The 17713-nt window shown below is 46.1% G+C and overlaps 1 protein-coding gene across 1 annotated transcript in view; it reads left to right on the top strand.

Moving 5' to 3' along the window:
* The window catches only part of LOC146862282 (cystine/glutamate transporter-like), a 682155-nt gene that overhangs the window by 601976 nt on the left and 62466 nt on the right, over window positions 1-17713 (top strand). The window contains exon 11 of the mRNA XM_085641482.1: window positions 1972-2149. Coding sequence (XP_085497608.1) covers window positions 1972-2149 — 178 coding nt within the window. The remainder of the gene's footprint in view (window positions 1-1971; window positions 2150-17713) is intronic.

Raw genomic sequence — 17713 nt, forward strand, 5'->3', positions numbered from 1 at the left:
GGAGTGTGTGCTGTTCATACGCCAAACCAAGCAAGTGAGCTGCTGCATGCTGAAAATGCGTCATTTTAATATGAAACTCACAGCCTCACGGTTCAACAATCACTCTAATGAAAAATAACAGAATTTGTCCTTGTTAAAAATGGAAATAAGAAATATGGCATTTGCAAAACGTTTTTCATCAGGCTACAAACAACTTTTCCAGACTGAGTTTTCAAAATGCATATTTCATCGCAGTGAGAACTACCACTGTTTGTAGGCTGGCGGAGTACCCGTGGCCTTTGCTTTAGAAACACTGGGGCAGATTTACAAGCCCCTTGCGACACTTTTGCGCTGCAGATGCGTCACTTTTTGTAACGCATGCGCCACGTTGCGGCCCATTGACAACGTGATGCATCTAGGGAGATGCGTTATCTTGTGAAGCCCGGTGCCACATTATACCTGCGTCTGGTATAATGTATACAGGGTGGGCATTCCCATGCCAGAAATCCTAGTAGAAGTGACGCAGTGAAATCTACAAGACTTCACTGTGCCACTTCTAGGACGCCACTGCATCAAAACCCTACGCCTGCTCGGCATAGGCGTAAGGAGTAACAGTGTATTAGGATTAGGCCTCCCCATGCATTTCTGGAGTTGCGTCGTGCTTGCAACATGACTCCAGCAATGCGTGACTTTTGCGCTGACAGATGCGTAAAAGTTTTTTACGCATCTGTCAATCCTTGTCCCATGATGCGCCGTATTGTAAATACGATGCATCCATGGTGGCGAAAGGATTTTGCACACAGGGGCCGGGAAACTGAAGCATCTATGCAGATGTGTCAGTTTCTTGTAAATAAGCCCCACAGTCCTTACCTCCAAGAGAGAGTAACAATAACATATCGAAATGAACCCGGTGAGCTCTCCTTTGAGAGAACTCCAACTATAAACAGAGTTTGCTAAGCATACACTTTTACAGCCGCGGCCCGTGGAGGGAGTTCCGTGGGGCGGTAAGGCGGGGCGGGGGAGGGGCAGGGTGTGGGGTTCTAAAAACCGGAATATGGATAATTGCAGGTAAGTAAACAATTAAATAAATAAAACGAATTTCGTAGCACGCGCTGCATCACATTTTGCGATGCAGCGCGCGCTACGAAATTTGTTTTATTTATTTAATTGTTTACTTACCTGCAATTATCCATATTCCGGTTTTTAGAACCCCCCGCCCCGCCTTGCCGCCCCACGGAACTCCCTCCACGGGCCGCGGCTGCACTTTTATCTCAAAGTAGCGCCACGTGCCATTACAACATCGCAAGCAATATCTTGAGCACCTGTGAGATGTTGACTCGGTGTAACAGTGTGACCAGAAAGTGATAACCGCCATTTCCTCAGTGTATTCCGTGAGGGTCAGTCAGATCAGGATACTGTAAGCGCATCTTCACCTTTTAATAGCCCACTCGGTGTTTCATTTGCCTTCCACTCCTCGCCTCCTAATTTTCGTCTTCGCCACGGAAGGGAAATCGATAACTACTTAATCATTTTAAAAGGTAACTAGTGCTCTAGGAACACCGCGCTTCAATTCCCTACAGATGGCACGTAATTTGTTGTGTGTACTGTAAATTGAACACACGGCTAGGCTTAATTTCAAAGCAGAGAGTGCAGTGGAACGACAGACCTCATCTAATTGAAGCACAGGTTCGGGGAAATAAAAGACGGAGGCACTCCGCCATGTTTTCATGTGTTAGAGAACCCTTGTGTTTCCGATCCAAGCCCAGCTTCATATAGTTTCTGTATAATGCTGTCTGTGATGTTTCTGTCCCACTTTTCCGTGTTTCCACCTCCAAGGAATTCCCAGGACAAGGCTGGTGCATGAAGGAGAGACTGTGCCGCCTTGCTATAATCTATTCCCTGGGCATTCCTGTGAATATTAAACAGATATATTCAAAACACCAAATTGTCTTGAAAGAAATGACAGATGTTTTTTTTCCTGCTGTTTTTCAGGTGCCCATTTTCATCCCGGCCCTCTTTTCCTTCACCTGTCTCCTCATGGTGTCGTTGTCGCTGTACTCTGATCCTGTCAACACTGGAATAGGTTTCGCGATCACCTTGACAGGTGTTCCTGCCTACTACCTTCTGATCATCTGGGATAACAAGCCAAAGTGGTTCAGGAAGTTCTCAAGTAAGAGCATCTCTGCAAATGCATGTGCTTGTGAGGCCTTGAAAAATATTCATGCATGCAATGATGTGTGTTGGAATGGATGCTGCCCTACATATGTGAAGTCTTACTAAACCTGCGTGTATGCCATGATGTGTATTGGAACAGATACCACCCTACATATGAGCAGGCTTACAAAACCTATGAGTATGCCATGATCAGTGTTGGAACGGATCTCACCCTACATATGAGAAGGTTTACAAAACCTGTGTGTATGCCATGATGTGTGTTGGAACAGATACCGCCCTACATATATGAAGGCTTAAAAAACCTATGAGTATGCCATGATCTGTGTTGTAACGGATCCACCCTACATATGAAAAGGTTTACAAAACCTGCGAGTATGCCACAATATGTGTATGCATGTATACCACCACGGATATGTAAGGGATTCTTGCATGCCACTTTCACCTTTACATTTTTTTTCATATATTACTGTATTGATTTTTCCATAACACGACATGTCAAGCAAACAACTCTTTCCCCAACAGTCATTCCCCCCCTTCCTGTGGGTCTCTTTTGTGTAATGTGAGGATACAGGTGTATGGTGGATACAATCTTGCTAGGTTGTGTCTTATTTCCAGTTATCTATGTATTTGGCCTATGTGTCCTTGTCCGGGGTTGTGTCACCTAGTTTCTGGCTCCTGTCTGCGTTCCTAGTTTATTACCTGGTTGTCATTTAGTCCTCTCCTGCCCACCTGCTCCTAATTTTTCCTTAATTTCTTGGGACATCTACTTCCTTGGTACATCAGTTTTTCCCTAGCATAGCATACGTTCATTTTGTGCCCCCAGCCCGTGCTGTGCCCTACTTGAGTGCTATTTCACACTTAGCAAGCAGGAAGCCCAGGTTGATAAGGAGCTTCTTGTAGGACGTTGCATGCGACTCCCTCCAGACTCCCAATAGTGCCAGTGGTGCCTGTGTTCTGATGTGTATTTCTGTGGCTTCCTCCAGTTCTGTGCGACCCCTGCCCAAAACCTGCTAACTTACGGGCATTCTCATAGTGTTTGATTAAAAAGTGCCCGTCTGACCAGACTGTCTCGGACACTTCTCGTCAGTGGTTTTCCTCATCCTATAGGGAAGGGCTCCTGTGTAATATACTCTGTGTGATACCTTTAGCTGGACCAGGCGATATTGTGATTTTATCGTCACCTCCCTGGGAAAATGCAATGCATCTCTCCTTCGCCATCCTCTGGGTTTCCCACAACTGGTTGCCAACGCGCCCTCTGTCACTCTAGTCTAGCCCTTCGAGTGTTTCTCAGTAGTGTGTTGTATGTGAGTGAGGTTGCCTTCATGGTCACGTGGCAGCCTGTTTTCTAAAGGCGAGCATTCCATGGTCTCCTTCTCCGCTGATACTACTGCTTGCAGTGTGTGGCGCAATTGGAGATATTTGAAAATGTGTGAGGGTGTTTGCTGTATTTCTGTTTAACCCCTTCCCTGCTCATGACGGAACCGTTCCGTCATGAGCCACGGTTGGCGTGTGCTCATGACGGAACGGTTCCGTCATGACACTCCCGTTGGCGGCCGCTCCGCCTGCGCGGCGCTGTTTCCCCGCCTGTGCGGGGGGACAACGCAAATGGGCGGAGTCATGACGGAACCGTTCCGTCATGAGCACAGCTCAACTGTGGCTCATGACGGAGCGGCTCCGTCATGAGCACAGGCCCACCGCGCTGCCCCCCTGCTGCCCCCAGCGCTGCAGCGGAATGTCCGCAGCAGCGAAGGGGTTAAGGTGGCCAAAAGGAACTATCCCATTGGTATCCCACACCTCTGCCAGTGGCGGGATGCCTATGGCATTCCATTGTTTGAATCTCGGCAGTCCTGCACTAGCCCTGGTTTTATGCCCAGCCATAGGGCAGTCTTTGGTGTGAGCTGAATGTCCCGGTCCAATACTTTGTTCACTCTAATCCAAATATGTAGTGCTGTAGCTGTGGCTGGCGGGTATCCGGCTAACTTTTCCCTTCATTGACTGCGAGTCTATCAAATGATTGTCAGCTGCCCAGGGTGTCTCCCGGTCTCCATCCATGTCAGATCCCATGGGGGGTTTTGCCTGTTCAGATGATTTCCTCGGAGGTCATCGGTGTGATTGCTGGCAGGGGTGTTCCATCTCCGTCATCTCTTGTCTCTGATCTCTCCTCAACAAAGTCGCCTGTACTTTTCAGCAGGGCCTCCCACCTGTTAGTTATGAACAAGGCTCTTTCCTGTTGATTCGCCACCACCACACTTGCTCTTTCAGGTGCCGCCTGGTCCTTCGAGGGGCCCTGATGCAAATGCCTCATCGGCTTGCGACGTCGCCTGCATTCCTACCATTTCATTTGTTTACCGCTTTCATAGGGGTGCTTCGTAATAAATATATGAAAATTAGGGGCATATTATAAAGCCAGGCGATAAAATTATCGCCGCTTTAGTGGCAGAAAACTGCAGCTAAAACGGCGATAATGAGCTTGATAATATGCTCTATGGAATTCCAATTGAAGCCCATGTTAGATGTCCTTCACATCTAAAGCGGCGATAATTTTATCGCCTGGCTTGATAATATGCCCCTTAATATCTATCTGTCTGTCTGTCTGTCGTACACGCTCGTTCCTTGTCTTTGCGGGATTAGCTATGTACTGTTATTTATAGGACACACTCGAGGGGAGGGTAACAAGATGTTGTCATTTGGGATTTAAAAAATGAAATAAATGACATGAGATACGACTTCTGGCCAGCATTCTGCTAGATAATAAATACAGAAGGGTGGTGAAGTCAGATGAGCAAGGGACAGGAGAGTGAGTCACATGACAAAGTTAATGGCCATACGAGATGTGGAGAGGGAAACTGCCTGATTGGAAAAAGCGGTGAGTAATGCAGAGAGCGGACGCTGGCAGTGACAGGGTCACGCGGTCATCAATGTGGTAATTGCAGACACCATTTAGAATGATGTTAAAGCATTTGGGGAATTAGACCTACAACTCGTTAACAAATCAGCACAGTTTGCCGCTTTCACACTTTACGCAGTGCAGAAAAAACACCCTGACAAGCAGGCTGGCGCTTTAACCTCTTCACAGCACTTGGCATTGAACTCACTATTTTGAATGCACTTGAATTTTACTTTTAAATTCAGTCACTTCCCAGCTAATTAAAAGTCCCGGCTAATTAAGGTATTGCGCTCATAGCAAGCAGTTCTTCTCGACTGGTCAAAAAGGCAGATGGGATTCTAAAATAATAAAGTACTTGCCGAGCGCGGACGAGATTGATGGGCCTGGAAGGCAACATGCAGTGAGGATAGCACAACAGTGTTGCGTATTTAGGTGCCTTTGCCAGCGGTGATTAACAACAAACCTTGACTGGTTGGACAAAGACTTACTAATTGGTCTGAAGCAGACCATCATTTATGACACCGGGAATACCATAGCTGATATCTAGTTCGTTATGGTGTTACACAGGCACATATCCAAACATATGAAATACCTCCACGGCTTCCAATTCGAAAACGCACCCTTTTCAAACTCCTCACACACACTTACAAAGAACTACACAACAAAGGCCCAGCATACCTCAACCACCGCATCCTCTTCCACACCCCGGCCAGACTGGCTGTAGCGGTTACCGGGCATTTCCCCGGTGGGCTGGAGGGGTGGGGGCCGGTTTTGTGTCCGTGGGTGCTGCTTTTCATACTGGGGGCCATTTTGCAGCTGTGCTGCACTATTGGCCCCTGTAAGAAAAGCAGGAGCAGTGCATTTTGCTAGCAACCCCCCCACCCAGGGCCGGTTGAGCAGCAACCTGCCAGGGCTGGGTTCTGTTCTCAGTCCGGCCCTGGGCCAGACACCTCTGCTCGGCCACCTCCTTCTCGCCCTCGTCCCATTCATTCACCAGGCCAGAGCCGATGTCAAGCTTTCTACTAAGTTGCCCTGAAAGCCTGAAACAAACTCACCCTGCCCGTCAAAGCTGTCAGCACTGTCCCTGAATTATACTCCATAAAATGATGCAGCCACTATTGCTGTATTATTCCACTTTGCTCATAGGTGTAAGCATGGCACACAGATCTGCTGATGATGGTTCAGTGAAGATACCTACGATCCAAGTGTCTGATCGAATTGAATATTAACTGTTAATGACTGCAAACATGATTGATGATAGAATATATCAGACCTTTCATTAAATGGTGGATTGGGGTCTAAGGGACACATGCATCAAGGTAGGCTTTTGAGTCTCCTTAATTGCGATTATTAAGGAATCGCAATTAAGGAATTGCAAAAGCCTATGCATGTAGGATTTGCTAAAAAAATAGCAATTCCTAAACATTCCTTAATTGCGACTCGCAAATTGCGAGTCACATTTAAGGAATGGCTTCCCATTCATTTCTATGGGCCTACATGGCCATAGGAATGAATGGGAATTGCATGCGCAATTTGCGAGGTACTGGCAAATTGTGCATGCAATTTCAAGGGTGTCCGGGTACCAAAAGGACACCCTGTTGCACCCCTGAAATATGCATGTGTGCAGATGTAGCACACACACATGCCCCAAGGGCATGTGTTTGTGTAACATGGAACTTTGAAAAATGCACTTTAGTGCATTTTTCAAAGTTTTTGCAAATTACCATCAAGCTCAAATTGATGGTAATTTGCGACCCCGATTAGTGAAATTGCTATTTGCGATTGCATCATGCATTGCATTTAGGGAATCGCAATTTGCGATTCCCTAAATGCAATCACAATTTAAGTAATGACTATTTTAGTGATTACTTAAATTGCGCTTTTTGCATTTGGGATGATGCATTCCAAATGCAAAAATACCGGCCGCAAAGGGACAGATTCTGAGAATCTGACCGTTTGCGACCGGTTTTTCTTTTGATGCATGTGGCCCTAAGATTTTAACCACATAAACTCACTCACTTTCACTCTGGACTAAAATTATAGTTTTGGTTTCTGAGGGGACAGAGCTACAGGTTCTTTGTAATGTAGTTTTGTATTCTGTGTGACTAATCTGGGGAGAAGACATGAGTTGCATCAATGCAGAGCAGGTAGACTCATGTGGCAATGTGAATATGTTTTTGGTGGCTTACATTTTAAGGGGTACACCTTAGCCGGGGGAGAGTGGAGAGAATGCACTAGGAGTATCCCCAGATGGCAAACACTGAAGAGAAACATGAGGCATCAAAAGGAGCTCAGTGGTAACTAGTGTTGAAGTGACTGTTGACTAGTGTCCTAGGTTACCAGATCCTGTCTGGGTTTGATGTAGCTTCCCACTTTGCCATTCAGGACTTCAGATTGAGTCTTGAGTGTGCAGTTCAAAGAAGAAAATGTAATTGACTAGGGGGGAAGAGAGCAAGAGGGTCGGGGAGGGAGTCAGGGAAAGAGAGAAAGAGGCGAAAGAGAGAGGCAAGGTTAAATTGACGAAAGGTCGAGTAAGACAGGTTTGACTGAGAGAATCAGAGAAGAGAATCAGAGCAGAGAATGAGAGGTCGGCTAGAGTGAGACAAAGGATGTGGAGCAAGTAACCTAGATGAAGTAGCAAGAACTGGGAAAAGGGCATGGGACAAGGAAAGATTTTTAATATTTTTGATTCATTCAGTAACATTCCTACCACAAATCTTGTACAGTAGGACAATAGTGATACAAACATGATAGGCAGATTTGATGAATAACATAAACCAAGAATTCTACAGAGGAACTGTACGAATGTGCTGTTTGTGTGTCATGGAACCAGCACAGCAAAGAGAGGGAGAAAAAGGCAGGATATAGGAGAGAAAATGAAAAAAGTGATGGGAGGGAGATTCTCCCCCCTTTTTCCTGGCACAATATCTCTGATAAGGTGTCAAGCATGGTGAGAATGCATAGAACATGGACTCCTTCTTCCTGGATCCCTGCAATGGAAGGTTATTGGTGCTTGGTGAATAAGAGGAGTTAGGGGCAACTACAATTTACCAATTACAGTGTAACCCATTTTGCAACACAGTAAAGCTCAGAGTTGATTGATGGGACAAAGTATGGATTTATTATTATTCAAAGCCAAGCTGATATAAATCAGTCGCAGAAGCATAGTATAAAAATACAGAATCACTCAAGGATATCCAAAATGATGTACACTATTTATCCTCAGTAACAGAAAGCAAATGAGGAATTCAGTAGCTGCTATAAAGAAGATGAGAAAGAAAATCTGGTCAATAGAATGAAAGTTTCGATCCTCTTGCCTATATATGAGGTTGTCTAAGAAGATCTAGTAAACCCTATTCTAAACTAGAAATCAGGAAACCCCTATTAAGTCAGGGAGGCATAGAAAGGTGTCAGCATAGGAGAACTTGTGTAGAAGTTCTCAGAGGTAAAAAATATGGTATAGCATGAAGCCACACAACTGAGATGCAACAAAGTGGTCTGTACCTCTCAGAGTCTAAAGGAAATCTGAACAAAGTTAAAGTGCGATGCCCAATTATACCCACCAAAAGAACCTTTGAGAATCCCTATGTCACATGTCTATGTGCAATTATTTCCCATATTCAAACAACAAAACTTGACAACTACACTGAAAATGTCTTTCCTTTTGCCCACACAGTGAACCGTCCTTGGATTCCTCCCGTTTCCCTATTCTGCTCGGACAGTAGTCCTCCCTTCGTTCGTTAAATCTTCTTATCCTTGCCAAAAGAGACACCTTTCGAACCTCACTATGTCTTTCACACAATGTGCCTTTCTTTAGCCATTGAGTCATGCAACTACACCTGCAGGGGAGAGAAGACACATTGCATTCAAAGCAAACATTCATGTTGAAGGTCAAACGTTAAGAAATCCTAATTCTTAACGCCTTTGGTCAACTTAGTGTGGCAAGCTTCTCAATACACATTTAACTGCATTACAGGTACATATACGGTAACAATACAGATGCAAAGCACTATTCAAATGGACAGATTTTCAGTTATAAATGCAGAGTACTATTTAAAGGAATATGTGGATATATAAGAATCATAGTGTTATTCAAGCCGCACAAATGCAGATATATATGAGAACTGCAGCTTGTTTTTACTGTAAGGGAAAATGTTAATATACACTCTCAAATATATGTCGAGATTACACAGTAGATTTACTTTCTGCAACTGTTCAAGTGCAGCACATTACATTAATAGTGTTACATCACACAAGTGCATAAGGCCATATGAACACTTATATGTGGCCTAATTAAACATGAAAGGGTGGAGCCAAAATTATGCTGCTCTAATGGTATAGTCACGTACCACCCCAGGTCTGATTCTGTCAGGACTCTACCAGCCTTTAAAGGTTCTTGATTTTCAGGAGTTACTCCTTTCTTTCTTGTCTTGCTTCTTTTCTACTTAAAGAGAGAGCGGACGAACAATTAAGGGCGAGAGAAAGAGAATGTAAAAATCACAGAGAAGTACTTTGGCCAAGTGTAAACAGAGGGGAAAAAAGTCAGAAGGAAAGGAACTATATACTCAAGAAGGACGAGTGCTTTCTAGAAATTTATGAGAGGGGAGAGAGATCCCTCAGGACGAGAACCCTCACTCACCGCTAGGTGACATGCTTCATCATATGGATTCCCTCCTTACACCGTGTTGTGGGCTACAATTCCACGAAGGGAGGAGCAGAGGTGTTTTCTCAGAAGATGAACGTTAAAAGATAGGGTGAGTGAGGGGCAGAGTGCAATAGAGCAAGAAAATGTGGTTTGAAAATGTCTGTCTGGATCCACTTAAAGTTCATTAAGTAGTCACAGCAACATGATTAAAATGTAAGCAGAAGTAGGGCATCAATAAATATACCCTGGTCTTATAAGGTCAACATGTTTCTGCCAACAGGCATTCGTCAGGACCTATAACAACAGTCGCTATGCAAATAGTGATAAATAATAAGATATAATAGAAACAATACAAGCCACCACTGAAGTTGTGTAGCATGTTATCCAATGTCCCGCTTCCTTTCAGAGGGCTTCGTGGAACTGTGGGAGAAAAGGGCATGTTAAAGATACATGGCCTCATCAGCCAATTACCTTAATCACCCGTGCTTCAATCGATCAAAAACATAATGCTTACCTAATGTGCTACACAGTCACATGTACTCTCCAAGCTCATATACCATCTTGTGGTGCCCAGCTGTAAGTGCATATAATGTGAATTTCATTAAAGTTCTGTGTGTGCGATACTCAAAGTATACAAGCAGACATGGTAACACAACATCATTCCTATCTTGAAATGATTCTACAGCATGTGAATATGGACGCTGAATAGTGTATGGCACTTTGCCTAGCAAGCAGTCACTAAGTCATCATATGCCCATAGTCTCAGCAGTGTACAATTGTGTGCATGGCTCACCACCATCCACTCGGACCAAGCATGCCGCCGAGGGTCACATCCCACCTCACGCCAGGGGGGAGCAACGCTCTAGAAGTGTTAAAGCAGAAATGCAAACAGCTACTCACGATGTCTACACACCCTGAAACAATGTTAGTAGAGCGTGTGGTCACCGGTCGCATGCAGTGTCGTGATAGGTTGCAGCGCTGGTGGGCATAACTGGTTAAAGCGCCCAGAGAGGTAGTGTAGGAACTCTGGGAGAGGAGGTTGTGCGCGGCATCCAAACAACAGGGGGTGCCACACGAGGGGTCATGGACACAGAGTGCACGGTCTGCATCTAATGCAGGGAGCATTATTGTGTGTGTGTGTCTGGACCCAGGTATATGAGCTTGGAGAGTACATGTGACTGTGTTGCACATTAGGTAAGCATTATGTTTTTGATCGATTGAAGCATGGGTGCTTAAGGTAATGGGCTGATGAGGCCATGTATCTTTAACATGCCCTTTTCTCCCACAGTTCCACCACCCCCTCTGAAAGGAAGAGGGACGTTGGATAACAGGCCACACAACTTCAGTGGTGGCTTGTATTGTTTCTATTATATCATATTATTTATCACTATTTGCAGAGTGACTGTTGTTATAGATCCTGATGAATGCCTGTTGGTAGAAACATTTTTACATTATAAGACCAGGGTATATCTGTTAACACCCTACTTTCAGTGGATTCAGAAAGACATTTTTAAACCACACTTTCTTCTTCATCGATGTTGCCTGCATCGAAACCGAGGACACCGCTTGTCGAGTGAGCAATGCACTGACCTCGACTTTCATTGCAGCACAGACTTTGCTACAACATCTCCGAAGAACCGTCGCTGAGTGAGTCTCAAGCACCACCTCACCGAAGTCTGTGACGCCCCACTCTGACTCTGATGCAACCCAGCCAGCCGTGAGTGGCTTTCGACCGATGCATTTCCTTCAGCCCAGCAGTTCGACATTGACGAATCGATGCAGAGCACTTTCAACATCGACATATCATCATCACTGCGTCACCTTCAAGAAACTGAGGCCTTGCACAAGCAACAACACATCACCTCCTCTGCGCAACGGATCATCCTGGAGCTGCAAAGTTTCAATGACCCTGCACCACCTAAAGGAACCGACGCCTCACCTACGTACGCGATGCCTCACCTCCTCTGCACCATGCATCGACTTTGATTTCTGATTCATCCATGGTACTGCAAGGGTGTCTGCGTGATTCCTGTATCCGGCCCGCGATCCATCGCGGTCGGACTAAACTTTTGGATTTGTCCCGTCAAGTACACCCAGATAGTCTCAGTGGGAGCAATATACTCAGTTAAATATTGGCTATTTATCTTAACTGGTAAGAAATACTTTTGCGGTATTTTCACTGTGCTTCTGTGTGTGTGTGTGTGTGTGTGTGTGTGTGTGAACAAATACTTTACACATTGCCTATAGGGATAAGCCTGAATGCTCTGTGCAAAGCTGCTAAGGAGGGGAGCAGAGATTGTCTTTGGTATGTAACTTGCCCTGATTAGATCGTGGCCCCCTACTTGGACAGGGTGCATACCTCTGCCAACTAGAGACCCCATTTCTGACAGCTAACAAAAATGATGGAGCAACAATATGAAAGTTGGGGTTTCCCATTGGGGTACAACACAATTAAATGATAACAGCAACATGTTACTCAGTATAAGTGACACAAGACGTGTCATAAACACTCTGTTTATGAGGTGTGCCTTTTTTAAAGAACTCACTATTTCTGGCCTTCTACATTGGTTGCCCAAAGTTGTTAATCTCGGATGTACAGATGACCGTCCAATGCATCATTTTGAAAAGCGGGCAATGATTCCATTAACCTGCTGACCAGAAATATTGATAACTATCAGGCTGCATGTGTCAAGTAAGGTGTTACACATGTGAGACACTTCTGTATCCTACCAAAGTGTTGTCACTTTCAAATAGGGGGAAGCCACAGGCAACACAAACCTAAAGAGGTAATAATAACGTGTTGTTTTGGCCTCTTCATAGCTTCACTGACTCTTCATCAGCTTGAGTGCGCAAAGACAAATTTTGTGTAGGGAATGATATACGTCATAATTGTTTATTTACCATAATATGAAACCCCTCTGCAGAAAATAAGAATACTAGTATCTGTGTTTCTCTCAAGAACATTTTTATCACCGTACTCCTCATTCCACACTTGAAGATACAGCTAGTTGCCTATGTTTACAGATGATTGTCTGACAAAACATATTCTGACATTTAGGGGCATATTTACAAGCCTTGTATGCTGCCAGAACATCACTTTTTGTGATGTTCCGGTGGTGCACAAGGCTTAGATATTATCTACATGGCCACGTAAAGCCACCCTGCATGGCTTATCATGACCTTGTAGATATGGAGTAAGGTGAGGCAGCGCAAGTCACTGCCTTGCCTTACTCTGCATGAAAGAGGCATTCCATGGGTATTGCTGCGGGTGTTCCCACTCAACATCCATATAATTTGATGCTGCCCCAGATTTGCAACATCAGGTAAACCTGGGACAGTGCCAAAACCATGCACCTCCCTAGAGCATACTTAACAAGGGGAATGTCTACATTTCTTCTAATTTTTTTGTCTTTCCTCATGTGCTGCAATCTTCAGCACACATAGAAAGAGGAAAACGCCTCTTGTGATTGTTTTTGTGCAGAAAGATGACCCTTCCTGTACAAAAACAATTGCGCGTAGCAACACAGACACACTTGCACCATGGGGTGCAAGGGTGCCTGCATTGGCGCATGGCTAAAAAATGTGTGCCGCGCTGGCTGAAAGGATGGGAAGGTACTGTATCTTGTAAATACGGTGCATTCCTGTCCTTTCAAATTGGCGTATGGTAGCGAAGCAAAATGATTTGTGCATTGCCCTACACCAATTCCTTGTGAATATACCCCTCATTTTCTAAATTTGGGCATGTGCAACACTGATGGGTGCATGTGTACTCTTAGCCAAGGTGAACTGACATACAGAGAATATATACATTGCTTGGGAGCTCAGTCTGAACGTTTGGGAATTCTGGGGAAGAAGCTCAGACTGAGTTTGGCACATAGGGGCTAGCCTGTTGCACATATGCTGGTTTCTTACATGTGAGTATGCTGCTGGTTACATGCATTTAGCACTCATTCGGTTTAGAATTGTACACAACTGTGATCCAGCATGTGCGGCCTGGTCTGTGGTGGACTGTTCAACGGGGAAACCAGTGAACTGCCTGACACAGTGTCTGTAATGCTAAAAAGGCTGGGGCAGAGTTATTCACACACCAGACAGAACATACCAGTATGGCTCTGCCTCAGCTCTAACAAGGAACTACCTTTTCATGGAGTTCACAAATGTTTCCATAAGCCAATCCCAACCCTAAAACCAGGCAGGATGAACTTGATTGATTGACATGATTCACAACGTTGAAATTGAGAACGTAGTTGATTTGTTGCTTAATATTTTGTGAAAAAGTCAATGTTTATGTCTGATTTGTCTCATTTGTGACGCATTTACTGAAACAGCTACTACCTAAACGAATATTTTTTCTAATTTGTGATACATTTATTGAAAGAGCAACTGCCTAAATCAATACATTTAGAGATTTCAGCCGCATCACTTGGTTTGTGCATCCTGCATCTTCTTCTGCTTCTTTCAAAATGCTCAAGCGACACAGCAGGGTGGGTGGATGGAATTGGATTTTGCAGTTTTTTGTTATTCCGGCACAAGTTATGAGGGCATGAGTCTACCTTTCTAAGTCTATGGGCAGTCATCTGAAAATTATCTTAGTGTTATGCAAAGTGGACTTTTTGGGAGAAAAGAGGCAGAGGGGTAAGGACCTCATAAGTGACCTTAGAGCTGCTTAGAAGCAGTGATAAACTAGGTGACATTTTCTTGGCATCAGCAGGGTGCCACTTGTGATCCCAGATATTTCTATCACCACCTCCCTCCTCAAAGTTATCAATGCCCTCTGTGTCATGAACTCTGGGGAGTTACCAGTGATATCAGGGATGTCCTTATAAAGTCCTTAGTGTCAAAACAAAGAAGGAAAAACTTGCCTCTTTAAAGAGGACTTCAGTGGAAGTTCTTTCAAGACCACATTCCACTGATTATGTATGGTGGAGCTGTGCTGCATTGCCATTGGGGAGAAATCAACACTGCCACTCCCATTTGGTCATTTACAGACTGTCACATGTTTTGCTTTTATACCACAGTCTGGTAATAGAGGGGCATATTATCAAGGTCCGGCGTTAAAATTATCGCCGCTTTATCGGCAGAAAACTGCCGCTAAAACGGCGATAATGGGCTTGATAATATGCTCTATGGAATTCCAATAGAAGCCCATGTTCTGGTGTCAACCTGGGCTTCTATTGGAATTCTCTGCGCCATATTATCAACCCCATTATCGCCGCTTTAGCGGCAGTTTTCTGCCGATAAAGCGGTGATAATTTTAACGCCGGACCTTGATAATATGCCCCCGAGTTACTACAACCAGCTGTCATGACATTGCCACAAATTTAGAGAATAACGTGCAGTCATGACATTGCCACAAATTTAGAGAATAACGTGCAGGCATTGTTTCTGTCTCTTTTTTACAAATAATTATTGGTGTACAATTAACTCCAGTTTTTTAGCTCGTGCTCTGGTCCTAATATACATGGAATGTAGAACTTTTATTTTAATGCAAAAATAGTATTAGATGCACTGAAAACCACTTTCTTCAAATTCCACTGGCTATTTTACAGCTTCCAACATATTCTAAGTGACCCTCAAAGTAGTATGGGGCAGATTTACAAGGACTGGCGCATCCCTGCTTATTAGCAGGGATACGCCAGTGAAGATGCAACACGTAGAAATACCCTTGTGCCACCACGGGTGTGTCGCATTTACAATGCGGCGCACCATGGCGCAAGGATAGTCAGATGCATGTCGCATCTTTTGTCGTAAGGGCAGCGCATTGCTGGAGTCTTATCGCAAGGGCGATGCAACATCAGCAATGTTCAGCAGCGGCCTATACTTATTTTGCTGCATAACTCCTAATATCTTCAAGCAGGCGTAAGGTTTTGACGCAGTGGGGTCGCAAAAGTGACTCAGTGAAATCTTATAGATTTCACTGCGTCACTTTTACGAGGCTTCCTTGCGACAGAACGCCCACCCTGCATACATTATGGTGCCGATTACGATCCGGTAAAAACTGGGTACGAACCGTCGGTCGAAGCGTTTTCCCCGTCCGACTCGTACCCGGTCGTAAAACTTTACAAACATGGAATTACGATTCGCACGGAAACACCATTTCCGTATGAATCGTAAAAAACACCGACCGACGAAAATATACATACGAATGTGATCCGGGAATGCTGCGACGTGACGTCGGGACGCTTTCAGGCAGCGTTTCACGACCCAGGAATTACGATTCGAACCGACAGCAGTCCGGACAGCAATTTTTTCACGGCACCCAAAAAGTGCCGAAAAAGCGAAGTACGGCGCGAATCGACCAGAGTAGGTGGCCCGGTACGCACCGTACCCCCCCCCGCCCCCGTACGTATGCGCCGACCCCCCCCCAGCCCCTGTACATATGCGCCGACCCCCCCCCAGCCCCCGTATGTACGCGCCGAACCCCCCTGTATGTACACTCGAGTCGAACCCCCCGTGTACGTTCGAGTCGTACCCCCCCGTGTACATTCGAGTCGTACCCCCCGTGTACCCCCCGTGTACGTTCGAGTCGTACCCCCGTGTACGTTCGAGTCGAACCCCCCCGTGTACGTTCGAGTCGAACCCCCCGTGTACGTTCGAGTCGTACCCCCCCCCGTGTACGTTCGAGTCGAACCCCCCCGTGTATGTACACCCGTGTACGTTCGAGTCGTACCCCCACCCGTGTATGTACACCCGTGTACGTTCGAGTCGTACCCCCACCCGTGTATGTATGGTGCGTACCCCCAGCGCGTAGTTCGGTGCGGACGGTGTTTTTTCCATACGGTTGTAACCTCGGACGCACGGGGGTACGCACCGTACATACACGGGTGGGGGTACGACTCGAACGTACACGGGTGTACATACACGGGGGGTTCGACTCGAACGTACACGGGTGTACATACAGGGGGGTTCGGCGCGTACGTACGGGGGCTGGGGGGGGTCGGCGCGTACGTACGGGGGCTGGGGGGGGTCGGCGCGTACGTAAGGGGGCTGGGGGGGGGTCGGCACGTATGCGGGCACGTCTCCATGGTTGCTATGGGAGTTCGGTGCGGACGGTGTTTTTTCCATACGGTTGTAACCTCGGACGCACGGGATGGATCGTGATTCCTCGGTCGGACTTCACCTTTCACATTTGTACAGTGAATCGTACAAGGACGTGTCGGACACATTTTCCGACCCGAGGACGTGTGGGGAATGATTCCCAATGCGGTTCGCATTGCTGGAGTCTTATCGCAAGGGCGATGCAACATCAGCAATGTTCAGGAGCGGCCTATACTTATTTTGCTGCATAACTCCTAATATCTTCAAGCAGGCGTAAGGTTTTGACGCAGTGGGGTCGCAAAAGTGACTCAGTGAAATCTTATAGATTTCACTGCGTCACTTTTACGAGGCTTCCTTGCGACAGAACGCCCACCCTGCATACATTATGGTGCCGATTACGATCCGGTAAAAACTGGGTACGAACCGTCGGTCGAAGCGTTTTCCCCGTCCGACTCGTACCCGGTCGTAAAACTTTACAAACATGGAATTACGATTCGCACGGAAACACCATTTCCGTATGAATCGTAAAAAACACCGACCGACGAAAATATACATACGAATGTGATCCGGGAATGCTGCGACGTGACGTCGGGACGCTTTCAGGCAGCGTTTCACGACCCAGGAATTACGATTCGAACCGACAGCAGTCCGGACAGCAATTTTTTCATGGCACCCAAAAAGTGCCGAAAAAGCGAAGTACGGCGCGAATCGACCAGAGTAGGTGGCCCGGTACGCACCGTACCCCCCCCCGCCCCCGTACGTATGCGCCGACCCCCCCCCAGCCCCCGTACATATGCGCCGACCCCCCCCCAGCCCCCGTATGTACGCGCCGAACCCCCCTGTATGTACACTCGAGTCGAACCCCCCGTGTACGTTCGAGTCGTACCCCCCCGTGTACATTCGAGTCGTACCCCCCGTGTACCCCCCGTGTACGTTCGAGTCGTACCCCCGTGTACGTTCGAGTCGAACCCCCCCGTGTACGTTCGAGT

This window comes from Triturus cristatus, chromosome 2_2, assembly GCF_964204655.1.
Source record: "Triturus cristatus chromosome 2_2, aTriCri1.1, whole genome shotgun sequence".
NCBI classification, from domain to species: domain Eukaryota; kingdom Metazoa; phylum Chordata; class Amphibia; order Caudata; family Salamandridae; genus Triturus; species Triturus cristatus.